Here is an 18,798-nt window from a genome sequence, read left to right on the forward strand (position 1 = left end):
CATTTTGCCTGAGGAAGATTTCAGTAATGTGAAACTTTCCCTCAGCTTCGTCACTTCATTAATGTGTTGTAAAAACTGGGCAGCTCCGATTTATCTATTTTGAAAGGTTTTTGTATAAAGGGAAAAAACACAGGAGATTCAATAAACTCCTTAGTCTTTTTGTTCTTGTTGTTTTTTACTAGAAAAAATAATCTTTTCATTCATATTAGACAAGCGCACAACACTAGAAACAAAGAACTTGCTCATGTGGTGACCGATTGACCTGTCACCCTCTGAACACATTGCCATTGCCAGTATTTACTTGGCCTTTTGGACGAGCTTAAAGTGAGGGATGGTTGGCTCAGAATGCTACAGTGACAGTGGAGCTAGCTTTTCTTACTTTCACACACACACACACACACACATGCACACATAAAGAAAATAAGTAAATGTAGCTTTTCCTATTTGACATTTCATCCACATAAATTTTATTTTAGGTCACTTTGAAAGGAGATTTTGAAAAACCAGAGTGAAGATTTTGTTTTCCAACATCAAATGTTTGTGCCTTTCTCTCCTTTTTTATTGGCAGACTGCGTGTTCAGTATTTTTTCAGGCTCCCGAATCGCTGACATTTCGACACAGTTGAGGTTATTTTGCCACCTGTTGCTTTGGCATGCACTTGATGACAACTGACATCATTTTTTGCATTTTCATTTTCATGGAAATAGTCAGAGATATTTTAGAAAACTAACATGGAAAATTCCAATACGTGTGGATGCAGCCATAGTCAGGATTCATTGGATCAGGGTGAAGAAACAGGGTCACAGAGGTCAGGTTAGCCTAAAGGTCAGGGTCAGCGGGTTGAGCCCAAAGAATTTGTTAAGTGCGTGAAAGATATACAAGCAATTTACTTTAAGGGATTTTGTTTCTTTTGTGATTTGTATCACTTTGCTCACTGAAAGAGGAGAGTAAAGCCCCGAACCTGGTTGACATGACTGGTTATAACGTCAGCACCTGCCCAACGCAGTTTGGGCCATGATGCAGACAGTTGCTGAATTCCTCTGTAGGCTCAGATTTTCAAATGACTGGCGCACTAGTGATCAATAACAGTGTCCAACTGTTCAAAGTATAGCCCCAAACTTTATGTATGTATTTAAACTTTGTACCTATTTAGGTATGTAGCTGACATATGAATGAGTGATGTCATTCATTATTGGGTGAGGTCCAAGAAATTAAGTTGGTATGATCACACTTGTGAAACTCTCTGTAGTTTGTTATTAACATACAGTTTTTGTGTGAATTCATTGCCTTCAATGACACTTTTTTGTACTGTATACAAAGATTTTTGTAGAAATAAATATAACAGCTCCCTATTCAGTATTAAGCAAGATCCAGCAGTTGTTTTGTATAAACTGAACAGGCAGATCTAACACATTATATATCTTTTTAATTTTATCTTCGTTGTGAGTAACCCTTCTCTGTACAATCACAATGGTTTAGTTTTACATTTGAGCTTTTGTAAAAATTTTTAAAAAAGATCTTTCATTGCTTTTGAGTTGACACTGTTGGTCTCCACATGAAATCAAAAAAGTACATGCCCCTCCAGTCCTCCGCTCTACTTCAGAGCTATCAAAGGAAGCAAAGTGTAAAACAGGTTATTTAATGGATAAAGTCTTTGCTTTAGAACTGACTTCAATTCTTTACTAATACCTACATTTATATATAATACATTTTTTAAAAATGAAAATGAGTATAGACCAATAGGCGATCTGTTTACATTAGGTCCTCTGCTCCTGTATCTTAAAAATGAAAAAGGCAATATAAACATTTTTTTTTAGGCAAGTAAAGGATTTATGAATTTATGGACACATGGAGAGTAGAAGGGTTAACAGTTTTCAGAAATCTGCTCGCTCTCTGCCTCCTCTCAGCACATCCATGTAATCTGGTGAGAAAGAAGGGACAGAGGGCTTGAAAGGGGGCGGTGGGATGTTTCTTCCCCTTTTTATCTCATTGTGTATGACATTCAGAGCTTCTTTTAATATCAACAGTAGGGACTCTGAGATTTGAATACTGAGGATTCAAACAGGGGTGCTGGGACACACTGGCATCTTTGGTCTTCAAAATGTGGCGACATGTTTTGAAATGTTAAATTCATTCTAAAAATTGCTTTCAGTTGTGCTTATCTCTCCTTAAACTTAATGCAGAAGGAATAAAACACATTTGAAGGATAATAGGGTTTTCTAGAAAAAGAGGCCACATTTGATTTTTTTATGTGTATGTGGCATAAAATGTTACTAAATTCTAGAAATCCCGACGACATCGACGCCCTTGCTCGACACCCAAGTTACTCGTATAGTTACACTAGAGTATTATGACGCAATCAAATGGAACAGTATCCCATGTGCATAGCTGGAAACCTTGCATGACTTCACCATATGTGCATTCTGCACACAAGCGCTGGTACGACTGTGCAAGCAGTGCACTGAGCTTGCATATGTGATTTCACGTTTTTATTTTTTTAATTCACCCTCTTTTACTCTCCACCTCTCCCCCCACACACTTTTCTTTCTCTGTGTTTCTGTGCGCGTGCATGTATATGACATCTATCTGGTGGATTAAGAGTAATGCCCTGATCCTGTCACAATCTAGGCCACTGCCACACGTACGCATCAAGATACGAGAAACTCCATCTCTCTGCGTATCATTCAGGGTGAGCGGGAACAAAACAACAACAGGGTTTCTTTCTGCTGGCCTGCATTTGCCCCCAAAAACCACTGGGTTGCCATGCTTCCCCATGTGGCTTGGATGTATCAGTGAAAACTCCAGCCCGCAGTATGTGAAACACAACACAAAGAAACAGCTCATGTTTCAGAGGCTTACAGTAGGGATGGCATTATCGAGTCGCAGCCATGTGCTTTCGTAAGGGGACTGTGCATTTTGAAACCAAGCAAGAGTTTTTTAACATTTTGCCTGAGGAAGATTTCAGTAATGTGAAACTTTCCCTCAGCTTCGTCACTTCATTAATGTGTTGTAAAAACTGGGCAGCTCCGATTTATCTATTTTGAAAGGTTTTTGTATAAAGGGAAAAAACACAGGAGATTCAATAAACTCCTTAGTCTTTTTGTTCTTGTTGTTTTTTACTAGAAAAAATAATCTTTTCATTCATATTAGACAAGCGCACAACACTAGAAACAAAGAACTTGCTCATGTGGTGACCGATTGACCTGTCACCCTCTGAACACATTGCCATTGCCAGTATTTACTTGGCCTTTTGGACGAGCTTAAAGTGAGAGATGGTTGGCTCAGAATGCTACAGTGACAGTGGAGCTAGCTTTTCTTACTTTCACACACACACACACACACATGCACACATTAAGTAAATGTAGCTTTTCCTATTTGACATTTCATCCACATAAATTTTATTTTAGGTCACTTTGAAAGGAGATTTTGAAAAACCAGAGTGAAGATTTTGTTTTCCAACATCAAATGTTTGTGCCTTTCTCTCCTTTTTTATTGGCAGACTGCGTGTTCAGTATTTTTTCAGGCTCCCGAATCGCTGACATTTCGACACAGTTGAGGTTATTTTGCCACCTGTTGCTTTGGCATGCACTTGATGACAACTGACATCATTTTTTGCATTTTCATTTTCATGGAAATAGTCAGAGATATTTTAGAAAACTAACATGGAAAATTCCAATACGTGTGGATGCAGCCATAGTCAGGATTCATTGGATCAGGGTGAAGAAACAGGGTCACAGAGGTCAGGTTAGCCTAAAGGTCAGGGTCAGCGGGTGAGCCCAAAGAATTTGTTAAGTGCGTGAAAGATATACAAGCAATTTACTTTAAGGGATTTTGTTTCTTTTGTGATTTGTATCACTTTGCTCACTGAAAGAGGAGAGTAAAGCCCCGAACCTGGTTGACATGACTGGTTATAACGTCAGCACCTGCCCAACGCAGTTTGGGCCATGATGCAGACAGTTGCTGAATTCCTCTGTAGGCTCAGATTTTCAAATGACTGGCGCACTAGTGATCAATAACAGTGTCCAACTGTTCAAAGTATAGCCCCAAACTTTATGTATGTATTTAAACTTTGTACCTATTTAGGTATGTAGCTGACATATGAATGAGTGATGTCATTCATTATTGGGTGAGGTCCAAGAAATTAAGTTGGTATGATCACACTTGTGAAACTCTCTGTAGTTTGTTATTAACATACAGTTTTTGTGTGAATTCATTGCCTTCAATGACACTTTTTTGTACTGTATACAAAGATTTTTGTAGAAATAAATATAACAGCTCCCTATTCAGTATTAAGCAAGATCCAGCAGTTGTTTTGTATAAACTGAACAGGCAGATCTAACACATTATATATCTTTTTAATTTTATCTTCGTTGTGAGTAACCCTTCTCTGTACAATCACAATGGTTTAGTTTTACATTTGAGCTTTTGTAAAAAATTTTAAAAAAGATCTTTCATTGCTTTTGAGTTGACACTGTTGGTCTCCACATGAAATCAAAAAAGTACATGCCCCTCCAGTCCTCCGCTCTACTTCAGAGCTATCAAAGGAAGCAAAGTGTAAAACAGGTTATTTAATGGATAAAGTCTTTGCTTTAGAACTGACTTCAATTCTTTACTAATACCTACATTTATATATAATACATTTTTTAAAAATGAAAATGAGTATAGACCAATAGGCGATCTGTTTACATTAGGTCCTCTGCTCCTGTATCTTAAAAATGAAAAAGGCAATATAAACATTTTTTTTTAGGCAAGTAAAGGATTTATGAATTTATGGACACATGGAGAGTAGAAGGGTTAACAGTTTTCAGAAATCTGCTCCGATAGTGGAGAAAAGGATTGGTTATAAGAAATGTGTGCAGCTCATTATTAAATGAAAATGCCATCCATCAACTTAAGTAATTTTAGTCATTATCCAAATAATTCATGGTATGTTTTCTGAAATAATTCATTATATTGTATTAAAATTCATTTTCAGTGATGATGTGTCACCTCATGCTCATCTGCTCATTTTAAATCTTTGATCTGTGCAGCAGAAGGTGACAGAAATGGGCCACATCACAAACAATTTCCAAAGTCATTAACACACGAAACTAAAATGGCAATCAAAGTTGTGTTACTTTATTTTAACTAGCTCACGCTAGGATTAAGGGCCTTACTATTAACTTTCTGGGAAATTAGCCTGTTAAATTATTGTTAAATTGACTATTTGTGATCCCTCAATTTGTTCTTTATTGTTATTAATGTCCAACCCTGAGTAAGGTGATAGGCTGAGAGCAGGACAGTGCATGTGAAACTGAAGAAATATGAAGCTTCTCAGTTTTGTGCTATCACAGGCACTGTAGCTATTAGCAGCTAGCATAGCTGTGCGCTCATCTGTGAGTAACAGAATCTGACTACCTTGTCTTAGCATTAGCTTAGCAGGTGCACTCATCTGTGTTGAGGCCTGGATAATGTTAGCTTTGCTGTAACGTAACTGACCAGTGGTCTGTAACTAATGCAGTGCGACCAGCACTGAAAACCCTCTGTTCCTCTTTATGGGAAGCCAGCTCTGACCCAGTAAAGTAGTATACCCAGTGGGAAGCCCATGTGCTTCTAATGACCTGTGTATAAAAAGAGATCCTGTTTGATTAATTCCTCCCCTTGTGTTTCTAACAAATTAACCCTGATTAACTCAGCACTAGCCAAAACCTGCGGCAGCTTGGGTGGGTAAGTGTCATGCTAATTGGATGTGCGTTAACTATCAGCAATAAAAGTGCATTTTGTCTTTCCCTGCATTAGTGTAAAAATCACAATGTTTCGTTAATGCTTGTTAACATCAGCTGGCAGTTGCTCAGAAACTCCTAATCTATGTCAAATAAGTCAAATAATAAATTCACCCAAAAAACTGCAGGGCTTTGAGTTTAAAGAAGGATGTAATACTTTGCTTTGGCTTGGTTCAAATAGACACTTAAACTTTGTGCAACCTGAATAACATCATATTTTAATGTGAAATTGTTCCAAATGTTACAGCACTTTATTGTGTAAAATTTAATTTTGCTAAGTTGAAATTGCTCATTTTGCCAAATAATTTCCAATTAATGCTTCTGTGTTCTGCAGAAGGATGATAGCTCTGTGTTTCTGTGTTTATTGGCCCAAGCAATCCAATTTCATTACCAGGACGAAAGCGAGCAGCTGATAATTTGCTCTTAATGTGTCCGTTTGATGTTAATGTGTTTTAAGTTATGGTTCTGGCCAGCTGCCCACCCATTCTCGCCTGACTATCATGGCCCTGGCTCAGTCTTCTATATTGGCCTCGTTCCTCAACTTGTCTGACAAGCCTGATTCAGTGCTCTTTTGAGTACTGATCGGCCAGCCACATTTAGATCTTTTCTCTATCCCTAACATACTAATGAATCTCAGGTGCAGCACAGATGTTTGGTAAGATCTAATCAGCGTTTTTAGACATGATCAAAACTTCCAACACAAGTACTCACATAACCTGTTCATACGCATGATTACACGTCCACACCCAGGATTATCTATGAGTACGTAGATGAAGATGCCCCTGATTTTGATGTGATCATAAAGGTTAAAAACAATTTGATCCTCATTTCCAAACATTAGCCAGCACATAGGAAAAGCTGACCTCAGTATCTGCTCCTTTTAGCTGAAACCTTAGTCTTTCACTAATGAAAACTCAGCTTACTCCCGCTATATTTTTATATTGTTTATATTAGTTTTTCTTTTCCAATTGATATCTGCAGTATCAGGCAGAATAGTCCCATTTCGTGTTGCTCAATCCATTGCTTTTTGTTGATTTGATTTGTTCGGATCCGCCTGTCTGCTTTATGGCTTTTTCGTATTGGATCGGCTAAGTGATTGCGGGCACACAAGATGAGATATGAGGGCACATAATTTGCAGCATTTTAAAAGATGTGTAGGAATGAGTTCAGAGCCCTTAGCCTGTCCAAAATATATTGCTATTTAAGGGTTACTTTTAGTAGAAAATGTAATCAAATGAATGAAAAAGTCATCCTAGGTTTCTGTAATCAAATGCATGAGTCTTGAGAATAAAATATACATTTCAGTCGTTGTTCATTACTCGGCACATATTCATGAATTTCTCTGCGCATTAAAAGTAGACTTTTATTTATCAAACCTTTAAAGTTCCACTACTTTCCATCTGTTTTCCCTACCAAACATCAGCTCTCCATTCTTATATCTAATCACATTCCCAATCCTAGTACACTATATCCGTAAATCATGCTCCCTGAAGGTTTGTTCTAGCATCTGTTCTTACAAACCCGATCTCTCTCTCCCTCCCTCTAGGTTAAGACAGCATCTGCCAGCTATAATATGCCCCCATAGTCTCCTACACGGTGCCATTAGCTTCCTTTAGTCTGGCTATTTGTCTTTTCAAAGTGCTTCTTCACTGAGCCCCCATCACCCCATTGCGGTTAATTCCGAAATGGCATAATATTTGTCACCATTTACAAAATTAAAACTAAAAATTGGACGGAAAAGACAATGTCTAAATGTGAAAGCATGTGTGAAGAAGTCAAAATTATTCAGGTTATAGATCCTCAGTGCTACTTGGTGGTAACCAAATTCTTATGTTTCTTTTATTTTTAATTACAGGGAAGATCTGAAGATTATCTTTTTGTTTACCGTAGATCTTTAGCCATGACTCAGAAGTGGTGCAGGGACAGGAGCTGACCGAATAATTTCTGCAATCTGTTGTGTAGATTAGGTCCCACTATATGGATTGCTATGTAGGCCACCCTTCTTCCACCCCCCCACACACACTCACACCAGAGTGGAAAGATTGGCACCGTCTAATTCCCTCTAAATCTCTCTCTGTGGACCACTTAGTAGTTTTCCTTCACTTCCATCTTGGATCACATTGAAGGATGGTGTGAGGAAATGTGGTAACATATGGTAACATTCATGAGCACCTTCTCACTGTAATTGTTCTTCATTTTTCCGAGTCCATCTACATCAGCAAAACAATGAACCTGTACATATTCCGTCCCTCCTGAAAACATGTACAAATATTTAAGTTTCCTTTTGAGTTTCAGCTTCTCTCCTTTGGCCCAGATGTCAATGCTTAATCCCACCAAGTGGCACAGTCACAAAAAAAACCCTGATGATCAAGGCAAAAGACAGACCAGTTAGGACACCCAGAGGGAGGAAACCAGAGGCGGAGAACAGTGAAGATGAATTCAGAGAAAATACAGTGAAGTAACTGAAAGGGAAATCAAAGAAAAGAGAATAAGGATGAGAGCCAATAAAGAGAGGGGAGGAGAGAAGAGATGGGGAATTGCGAGGAGAGAGTTGGGAGAAGTGTGGAGCATACGGTTGGAACCCCACCTCCCTTCATAAAGTCAGTCAATGTGACAGGAAGACTTATGTAACACCCCAGAGATGGAGGGAGGAGATGGGGAAAGAGTAACAAGGAGAGGATGAAAGATGGAGGAAGGAGAGCAGCTGTGAAGCGGGAGAAAGAAGGGATTCAGTGGTTAAAAAAACTGGGATGGGGTAGAGAGATAGAGAGGCAAAGCTTAACGTAAGACAATTAAACACGAGATGTATGAAGAGAATGATCAGGGTTAGGGTGGGTAAAAAAGAAGAGGGGGATAGATAAAAAAAAAAAAGCAATTGGAAAGATCTACCGTTAGTATGGCCCTGCTGCCTTTACACTTTTCATTTGTTTTGTGGGGGAGAGATTAGCAAGAGGATTAAGAGAGAGATTCTCCTGCTCTTCATTCTTTCTCTTTCTCTCATGCTCTCTCTCCCTCTCTCTCTCTCTCTCTCTCTCTCTCAGAGGGACACACCCATCTACTCGCTCATGCATCACACACACACACATGCATTATAATGACACACGCAAAAAATGTTGCACATACTTTACATGTTATAGCTGCAGGCAGGTCATTATTTCTGTTCTCTGTTAATCTGCAGACTGCTTTTCTGCTTGACTGATTTGTTAACTAAGATACTAAGATACTTTTTTTACTTATATTTTTGTTTTGTATACATGTTTACCAGGAGGATCTGCGAGTTTTCTTATTTTAAAAGCTTGGCCTGATGAAGGTATTTCTTGCCTCGCAGCTGACTGAAATAAATACACGACTAATAAGTTGTCAATTTTTTTTTGGCAGTCACCGCGAGCCTGTCGATAAGCATTTAGTAGCCTAGTCGTAACCCGAAACATGCGGTTTGCATGTAATGTGGCACGGAGGATGAAGAAGAACCCGGAAACATGCACACGTTACCTTTTTCTGGCTCTCTGACACAGACGCGCACACACACACATTGTTTTAGTCAGTCATTGAGGTAGATTTGGCTGCGAGCCAGTGAGGTGTAGAGGTGATTGGGCAGCTTGGGGCTCTCCGGCTATGTTTGCCAGTACATCTGGCTCGCTCGCGCTCCGTCTCACCCCTCGGTGTCTTGCTCGCTCCCTCTACTGCTCTCCATCTGTCTCTCTCACTCGTTCCTTTTATCTCATTCACTCCTCTGTTCATTTCTTCCCACTCTTTCACACACACACTCACTCTCTCTCGCTCTCTGTTTCCTTCCCTTTTCTGAAGAGCTTAGCTTTTCTCCCTTACTCCCTCCCTCCTTTTAAACAGCAAAAAGCAATTTCTCTCCCTTTGTCAGGGCGGTTGGCGGTAAGCCCTTAAGTAGGGATTTTCTGGTTTGGCTGGAATGCCATTAGGCAAGCTGGTGGTGACGTGCCGTGACTGACGTGCCGAATCTATTTGATGTCATGATGTCACAATCCAGCGGAGGCTGCGGTTATGATATTGTTGGCGTCCCTGGAACGAGGGGCTTTAGTGGTCATGTCAGGAGTAAGTCTTCATAAATCCTTTATGACATATAAATATTAAGCTTCTTTGGTGGTACAGGGACAGAGGGAAAAACATGGCGGAACATACACAGACACATGTACAGAGAAAAAAGGACACACACAGACACACAGACAAAGCCAACCTCGTGAACATCCAACAGAAAGATGTGCTGAAGGTGTAGAGCTACTTCAAGAAGTAGCTGACATTATACCACACACACTCACACACTCACACACACACACATTTGGATTGTTGAAATCGTTTCCAGGCTGCATCATTGTCCTTAATTTTTCCTACTTAAACTGCATAACACATACACAGCTGGCGTCCCTCTTTCCCACTCCGTGTAAGTGCAGCACAGATCACAATCACACTTTAACTGTTACTGATGTGTAAGCAGAAGTTTGTGGTTTTATATGAAGTGATATTTGGGTGCGAAACAACAAAGCAGAGAACGGAAAAACATAATAATCTATTAGAGAATATTTGTAGGAGTGCCTGTAAATAGTAGTGGTGGAAATTCTATCAAGATTGTAACTGTATGTCACAACTTATCGTTTTGCTTTGCGGCATGTGGATGTGCATCCACACAGAGTAACACGCTCAGTGTGAACCTGATGTTTGATTTATGTTTTTTTTCATGCAGCACCCCCTAGATTCACACGAACCCCAGAGGACCAGACAGGAGTCCAGGGGGGAGTCGCGTCCTTTGTGTGCCAGGCCGCAGGAGATCCACAGCCCAAGATTGTCTGGAATAAGAAAGGCAAAAAAGTCAGCAATCAGCGATTTGAGGTAAAGAAGCTGAGATACTAATGGGATTTGAAACGTTGTGTCTCCTGTAACATTAACTAACTTTTTCCCGTGGTGAAGTGCTGTGAAAGAAAATAGATTAGTGTCCAACAACAGAGATTTATTGGCTACTTGGAAGCAGCTGTGTTTGCAGTGAGTGGCCACACAGAGCACTGAGGCAAGATGACTGCTGCTACTGTCAGTTCTTGTTAGCATTTTCCTGTCATGTTTTCTTTATAATTTTTCCCACAGCCCACGATTTATTTATTTATTTTTTAGTAAAAAGACTGCTTTGGGATGTTCACCATGGCAGACCATCTGCCTCCATCTCACCCCATCTCTAGCATCCTCCTTCACTACATCCATGAAGCTTCTCTGTGGTTTACCTCTTTTCCTCCTGCCTGAGAGCTCCATCTTCAACACCGTGTGTCTAATATTCACCAAAATCCTTCCTCTACATAACTGTCCCTCTGATATATTCATCATTTCTAACTTTGTCCATTCTAGTCACTCCCATCGAAAATCTTTGCATCTTCAACTCTGCCACCTCTGGCTCGACCTCCTGTCTTTTTGTCAAACATACATCACAGCAGGTCTCACCACCATCTTGTAATCCTTCCGATTCACTCATGCTGTTATCCCTCTGTCACAAATCATCCCCAAAACTCGTCTCCACCCACTCTTCCTGCACTCACCCCTTCACCTCTCTGACGCCAGGTATTTCAACTGATCTACCCTCGCTACTTCTGCTCCTTAAATATAGCTGTTAAAAGCACCGATATAATTGGCAATCAGCTGAAATCATTTTCAGCTGTTATTGTAATCACTTAATTGTTCAAAGTACTAATGAGAATTGTGGAAAACAAAAGAGGAAGCCGAAGATAATGTGTAATTTTTATAGTTTATTGTTCATACTGAGATGTCAAATATTAATAGGTTCAGTTTATAATCTTTGGATAATGCCAGGTTAACTGTTTATGCTGTCATACAACATAGCATGAAAGTGAAAAAGGATATTCCCAAAACTATTCGTCTAAAAAAAACTTTTTAAGAACAGATGCCGAACATTATAGTCCCAGCCGGCTGACAGCGAGGATGTTCTTTTTTTGTCTTATGAAACAAAACCCTTTGACGTTGAGAACAAAAAATAATAGCTGATGAAGTCAAACCGGCCTCCTGAAAACTGTCTAAACATTCTTTAAATTTCCTGACATTTTAACAGAGCAAACGATCAATTATTTAAGAAACGTATTCATGAAACGTATTCATGAACAAGGATTATTCCAGAGCGTCAGAGCTATTGTAAAAGCTACTGACTCAATCATTGTCTAAATATAACAGGACTAGTTCTTGACACATTAGATTCCCCACTGGGAGAAAGGTGTGCTGTTTGTACAAAAATTGACATGTAGCTGTATAATGAGTGCCCATCACTATTATTATGGGATCATCTGATTGGTGGGGTTTTCTCTCTAATAATGTAGGGTCTTGCAGCATAAAGTACCCTGAGGCAACTGTTGTTGTCGTCTGTCCCTATTAAGAATAAATAAATTGGAATTGTGTGTATATATGTATACATACATATGTAGGTATATATATATTGGTCGGTAGTTGGAGGGGACCGGTCCCTTCTTGGGGATCAGGACCGTCCGGCCTTCAGTTAGCCATTCCGGGTGTCTCTCGTTAACTAGCAGTTGGTTCATTTGTGCTGCCAGACGCTCGTGGAGTGCAGTCAGCTTCTTCAGCCAGTAGGCGTGAACCATGTCGGGCCCTGGTGCTGTCCAACTCTTCATACTGGAGACCCTTTCTTGGATATCTGCCACTGTGATGGTTACTGGACCCTGTTCAGGGAGGTCGCTGTGGTCTGCCCTCAGATCCTCCAGCCACTGAGCATTGCCGTTATGGGTTGCGTCCTTCTCCCATATGCTCTTCCAGTATTGCTCCGTCTCCAGCCTTGGTGGTGCTGTTCTCTTATTGTTCCCTTGCCACTGAGAGTACACCTTTGCTGGTTCTGTGGAGAACAGCTGGTTTATTCTCCTGCCTTCTATCTCTCTGGTGTACCTCCTCAAGCGGCTGGCCAAGGCTGTGAGTCTTTGCTTGGCAGTTTCCAAGGCCTCAGGTATGGACAGCTTGCTGTATTTCTTAGGCACCTTATTTGTCGCACCTTTCTGCAACTCCGTTAGTTGGCTAACCTCCCTCCGTGCTACTTTGATCTTGCTCTCTAGCCTCCTTCTCCATGGAGGGTACTGCCCCTTTCGTCCCTTGCCCACCGATGCCTTCTTTTTCCAGTAGCCCACTTTTCGTCAGGGTGCCCTGGTTCCTCAACACCTGACGCGTACCTTGTTGATCCGGGCGACGTCCGAGCCGGCATGCCTTCATATTTATCTGTCTCGCTAATGTCTGCGGTAGGCTCGCTTAGCATAGGGGGTCTAGCCTTAGGACCCTTACTGGATACAGACGTCCCCAGGCAGGAATCGAACTTGCGATCCTCTGTTCCAAAGGCGTGTATATATATATATATATATATATATATATATATATATATATATATGTATATATATATATATATATATATATATATATATATATATATATATATATATATATATATATATATATATATATAAAATCCAATGCATCTGTTTGCATACAACAACAAAAACTGTCAATTTGAACAGTTTTTTATACTGCCATACAGATGTCTGGAATGCTTCAACTTTTTCATATGTCAGTTGATGCCTGGGGCTACACTATATGAGATTCTTATGTGATCAGCCTTATTGGTTTCCCGTAGGCTCTAACCTTTGCTTTATTTCCCCACCCCACAAGTCACTCTTAGATGGAGATGTTGAATCAGCCTTGGTCCTGCTCAGCCAGTGTCACCCTCAGCTTAGGGTGCTTTTCCACTTTAATAAGTGGAGTTTCCTTCCAGGTTCAAGTTCACCTCAGTATCTTCCTGTTCATGATTAAATCACTCGAGGAGATATTTTATTTTTAATCCAGACTATATAACATTTGGGCTACCTGCTGTATATTTCCCATTGACGTCCTGTAGGTTAGGACTTGTTGTGGGATTTATTTTTATTGGATTTCAGTCAGTGGAAACATTCCCAGAATTCAGAATCCAGATCAATTACATGCATGTATTAGACTTATGCAACAGCAGTTATAATGTGCAGTCCAGCAGATCTGAAAAATCTGGTCATTACTTGTGAAAAAGAACATGAGAGATATTCAAGTGTAAGGTCTTTGCTTCTCTCAAACCTGAGATCTGTTTTAAGCTGTGTTTTCAACGATGTCATACTTTGGATTCAGCTTTCCATAGTAAAAAAAAAAAATGGGGGGAAAGCCTTAAAAACCTTTTCCTTTGCAAATACAAATGATCCAAACAAATATGCTGCCACTGAATTTTGGGAACTGCACGTTATGCACTCCTTCATCAAGCAAATCTTTGACCTTGCGCATTCTCCAATCTATAATAGAAATAGAAATTTTAGCTGCTTTAACATATTCCCCCACTAACAGGTTATAGAGTTTGATGATGGATCCGGCTCAGTCCTGAGGATCCAGCCGCTGAGGACCCCCAGAGACGAGGCAGTTTATGAATGTCACGCCTCCAGCTCTGCAGGAGAGATTACTGCCACTGCCAGACTCACTGTGTTACGAGGTCAGTGTGAACTCCCCCACACAGTTTTTCCATCCAGCTGTCTCACATCTTAGGTGGCGTTTATAATCTGTACATAAACAGCTAATAAATTGTTTATGACACACTTCATTTTATAACAAATGGGGTTTTCCTGGCTCAGAGTGAACCTTTGAGGGTTCACTCTGAGGGTAACATGAGAATTTTTATTGACGAAAAACAAAAGCATTTGTCTTTTCAGGAGTTTAGAAAGACCTCTAAAAACGAAGTAAAGTAGTCTAGTAAGCGTCTGCATCACACCTAGCTGTGCCATTTCATTTGATTGTGAATTGATCAGGCAGCAACACGCCATCCACTCTAGGTATGCAGACTAGTAGTTCATCCATCCATCCATCCATTCTCTTCTGCTTATCCATTTCAGGGTTGCAGGAAGGGGAATGCTGAAGTATATTATGCAATTTACATACGTGTGTGTGTGTGTGTGTGTGTGTGTGTGTGTGTGTGTGTGTGTGTGTGTGTGTGTGTGAGAGAGAGAGAGAGAGAGAGAGAGAGAGAGAGAGAGAGAGAGAGCGAGACTTCAGTGGTTAAGAAGTTTGCCTCACAGTGAGAGGCGTGTGGGTCTGAATCTCCTGCTCCTCATCTTTCAAAAGATGAAAGGAAATGCTCTTTTCACTTTTCAACCAAAATTCTTCAATAACCCAAAGAAACAAGGGTTTCATTTTTTAACTAAATGTCAGTGTCATTTAGACTTCTGCAAAAGTCATCTTTTCAACAGCTTTTCAGTGGCTTTTTACTGGATGGATTGGCCCTGTTTAAAACCCCATCCTTTTGTTCCTAGTAATACTTCTATGCCAAAAAATTCTCCATCCATTCATCCAACCTGGTAGCTGGGAGAGGCTCCAGTCCCCCCAGCTGCCAGAGAGCGAGAGGCGGGGTACACACTGGACAGGTCGCCAGTCTGTTGCAATCTCTTTATAAAGGCAGGTTCCATGCCCATGTGCTTGATTTTGTACAACTGTGGCAATAAGGCTGACAATATGTACATGCAAAGATTAAGTAGTGCGCCTGTTTTGTCCATGTAGTATATTTGTATATACGTATACAGTATATACATCACCTCACCTTTAGACCTTAAAGGTGAGTTGCCTCAATGCACTTTATATTGTAAGGTAAAGACCCTCCAAGACCCTCCAATAGTACAGAAATAATATATATATATATATATATATATATATATATATATATATATATATATATATATATATATATATGTATGTATGTATACACACATTAAACAATCATTGTTTTTGCAGGTTTTCTTAACTAACTAACTGAAGCAATATTTAAAAAGAAATAGTTGCAATGGTTAACTGCTCCTCTGATAATTTAGTGACAATGATTTGCAAATGACTATTCCTGTTTGTAACCCAGAATAACAGGATAAAGTGGGTGTAACTAATGGATGGCTGAGTGAATGGATGGAAATTGGAGGCTTGGGGGATTCTTCGCAAGCGGCTATATATTCAAGTGTGAGCCTGGATCCGCTGCAGTAGACGGTTTAGTGTTCGCAAGAGTCCATTAATGCAGATAGTGATGTTAGTGTTAGTGGAGTCCATTAGGAGAACATTATGTACCAGTTGTTTGAAGCTCAAGAGTGTCTTAGTGAGTGAAGTTGCTCAAGTGTGGATAATCACATTGCCTGCCTTTACAGTACATGCTTATGGGGAACGGACATGCAGCCTATTGTTCTGTCTTCTCATGCTTTCTCTCCCCTTCTGTCTTTCTCTTTCTCTCTGTGTCCCTCTTGTCTGTCTGATGGGTGATAGCATAGTTTTCAGTTCTTCCTGTTTCTCTTATACTTGTTTTTGTTTGTTTCCAAGTCCATCCCTCCTACTTTTACTCTTTCCCTTTCCTCTCTTTATCTTTTCAAACATTCCTCCTTTTCCCAAACTCTCGCTCATTTTGTCTCTCCTCATGCTCTTAGGTCTACTACACAGCAGCCTCTAAATTATTCACATCAGACCACTCTTTGCATCTTCTGTGCTGTTCCGCTCCATCCATCCAGAATTTTTCCTGTCTCACATGGTCGTCTTTGTGCGTGTTTGTGCACTTGTCCATCTGAGTGCAAGCAGGCATGCTTACTTTTGTGTGTGTCTGCGTCTATTTTTGATTTTTGTTTTACTCTTGATGGATGAATACACTCATTTCCAGGTTTTTTTTCCTTATCAAGACCATAACCACTCAAGCACACACACACTCACATAGAGACATACAAACGTATCCTCAATCTAAAACAGTCCGCCTTTATGTAGTGATTAGCCTCTTTCTGTTCCTCTGAGGACTCATTGTGTTGTGGATGAATAAAAGGCCACCTGGGAGCAGCTAATAGTCCCCGATAGACTGTCAGTCCAGATGTACCCACACAAATACACACACACGAACACACACACACATACACACTTAAACAAAAGCACTCAAACACACATGCAGTCTTGTCAGTCATGTCTCCATGCCTCCCCTCTGGCTCTCTAAAGACACAGCTCCGGTGACTGACTGACTCACTCACTCTCTGACAGGAGGGATCCGGTGTTAAGGTCAGCTGGCTTAATTACTGAGGATTAGAACCAGGCTAATTGAAATCTGGGCTTCCAGTAAATGGCTGTGATTGGCAGTGGTTGAAATAATAATGAAGCTGAGAGCAATTATGTGCTTTAGTATCCGTGGCACAATCAGGTATTGTATAACTAGTGGTTGAAGACAAAGCTTGTGCGTTATTTTAGGTACTTGAGCCCAAAAAAATAAAGTTAATGATGGAGTTTTGTAGTTCCAACTTATTTACTTTCTTCTGTTTGTGTTCAGTGACAACTTCTTGTTGTCATGTGGTGCTTTTTGCAACAATAAATGACTTGTAACAGTGCTAGAGTGTTGCAGGCACACCTGACAAACCCATCACAGACAGAAGGAAGAGGTTAACACGTCAGAAACACAACATTTTATTAGGAAATCTAAAGTCATCTGTTTTATAAGCATTCACTGTTTATACTGTGCAGCAGTTGTGAATGGCAGAAACAGGTTTGTTTGCAGGTGCACTCTGGGTTCTGATACAGCAGCCAGCTCATTCTTCCCATGATTATAAAACCAGGCTTGACTTCCAAATTTACAGATGACAAACCCAGAAAGCAATGCGTGCAGAATTCATTTTGGAGGTCTTATATAAAGGGGACAGTGTTCGCGCAGTGGTTCCCATGATTGCGAGAGCGGCGCTTTTTCTATGAGCTGTGAAATTATCTGGGTGGCTCTCAGTGGAAATGGTGAAGTAGGGAGCACATCCAAATGAAACAATGTGATGTGTGCAAGGCCACGCCAACAAGGGAGTGTAGGGTTACTAATCTACCCTGACCTCAGGGGGTTCTTAGCTGTTACCATTCAGCAGCCCAGTCTCAAATACACATGCTGCAGCGGCTTTGACCCAAACACACTGCGGTGTTGCTTACACCTGTCGCCATCATGGATGGCGGAATGCTGATTGTGTGCGCACGTTAACTTGTGTGTGTGCTTTAGCCAATTGAAACCTCCCTCAACCTTTCATTTACATCACTTTCCACCTTGTCAACTTTAAATTTGTGTGTATGTGTTTGTCTTTGTGGTGTTTCTTTGTACATATACTTCTATGTGTGTGCAAATATTTTCAGCTATTACATGAGCATACTTGTGTGTTTTGCAAGGCTTTAAACACTTCAACCAGCAGTGGTACATTTCCAACTTTGTTTTCTTTGCGCACATGCTAAGTGGTTGTAGGAAAGGGGCAGAGAAAGATGCACGTTCTCAGGGAGTAGCATTCTGACTGTGCACCCTCAATGTTCAGTGCAGTGTCCCACCCCAGGTAGATGAAATAGAATGCATTATTCCTGCCTACAAGGGGCTGGCTTTGAAGTAAGCGTTTGCATAATGAAAGCAGAGAGAATCATGATTGTTATGCTGTATAGGTCCCTTGTGCTCTCTCTCCCTCTCTATTTCTCTATTTCTCTCTCTTGTTCTCTCTCGCTGTGTTTTCCTTTCTGTCACTCTTTCTTTTTCCCAGTCTGTTTGAATCTATTCTGGTCTATTCTCCTTCTCTCTTTTTTCTTCTTCACACTTTCGCCCTCTTCGCCACCCGTGCTCGCTGGCACGCTCGTACACACAAACACCTTCTCATCTTGTTCTCTTGGTTTTTTATTATGTCCGTGTTTCCATTTGTCGGGCGTGGTGATTGATTGAAACCGGAGCTGTTAAAAGGCCACACACGCACTCATGAAACCGGCGTCTCACGACCTATCAGCCATGGTTCGATGGGCTGGTACCAGAATTAGCATCGTGGCGAGGTTCAGCGCTAGGATTTCCCGTTAATGAGGTTCTGTTTGGCGTAGAGGGATAAAGTCACAAGGGATTCTGGGTAAAACAAAAAATATATGTATGCGAGTGTTTGTGTGTGTGGGATTGTGGAGGGTTGAGGGCTTAAAATAAACTTGTCTTCTATATAAATATTCCTTGTTCGTC

The 18,798-nt window shown here is 40.5% G+C and overlaps 1 protein-coding gene across 5 annotated transcripts in view; it reads left to right on the forward strand.

Annotated features, from left to right (window-relative positions):
* ptprdb (protein tyrosine phosphatase receptor type Db) overlaps positions 1–18,798 on the forward strand; it is a 164,293-nt gene that overhangs the window by 95,329 nt on the left and 50,166 nt on the right. For all 5 annotated transcript variants that reach the window (XM_085459469.1, XM_085459465.1, XM_085459467.1 and 2 more), the window contains exons 6-7: positions 10,477–10,622; positions 14,145–14,286. In XM_085459469.1, coding sequence (XP_085315595.1) covers positions 10,477–10,622; positions 14,145–14,286 — 288 coding nt within the window. The remainder of the gene's footprint in view (positions 1–10,476; positions 10,623–14,144; positions 14,287–18,798) is intronic.

The sequence above is a fragment of the Copadichromis virginalis genome, linkage group LG6 (genome assembly GCF_057382275.1).
Source record: "Copadichromis virginalis isolate Kocher_CV1m ecotype Utaka linkage group LG6, C_Virginalis_male_GT1.1, whole genome shotgun sequence".
Lineage (NCBI taxonomy): Eukaryota > Metazoa > Chordata > Actinopteri > Cichliformes > Cichlidae > Copadichromis > Copadichromis virginalis.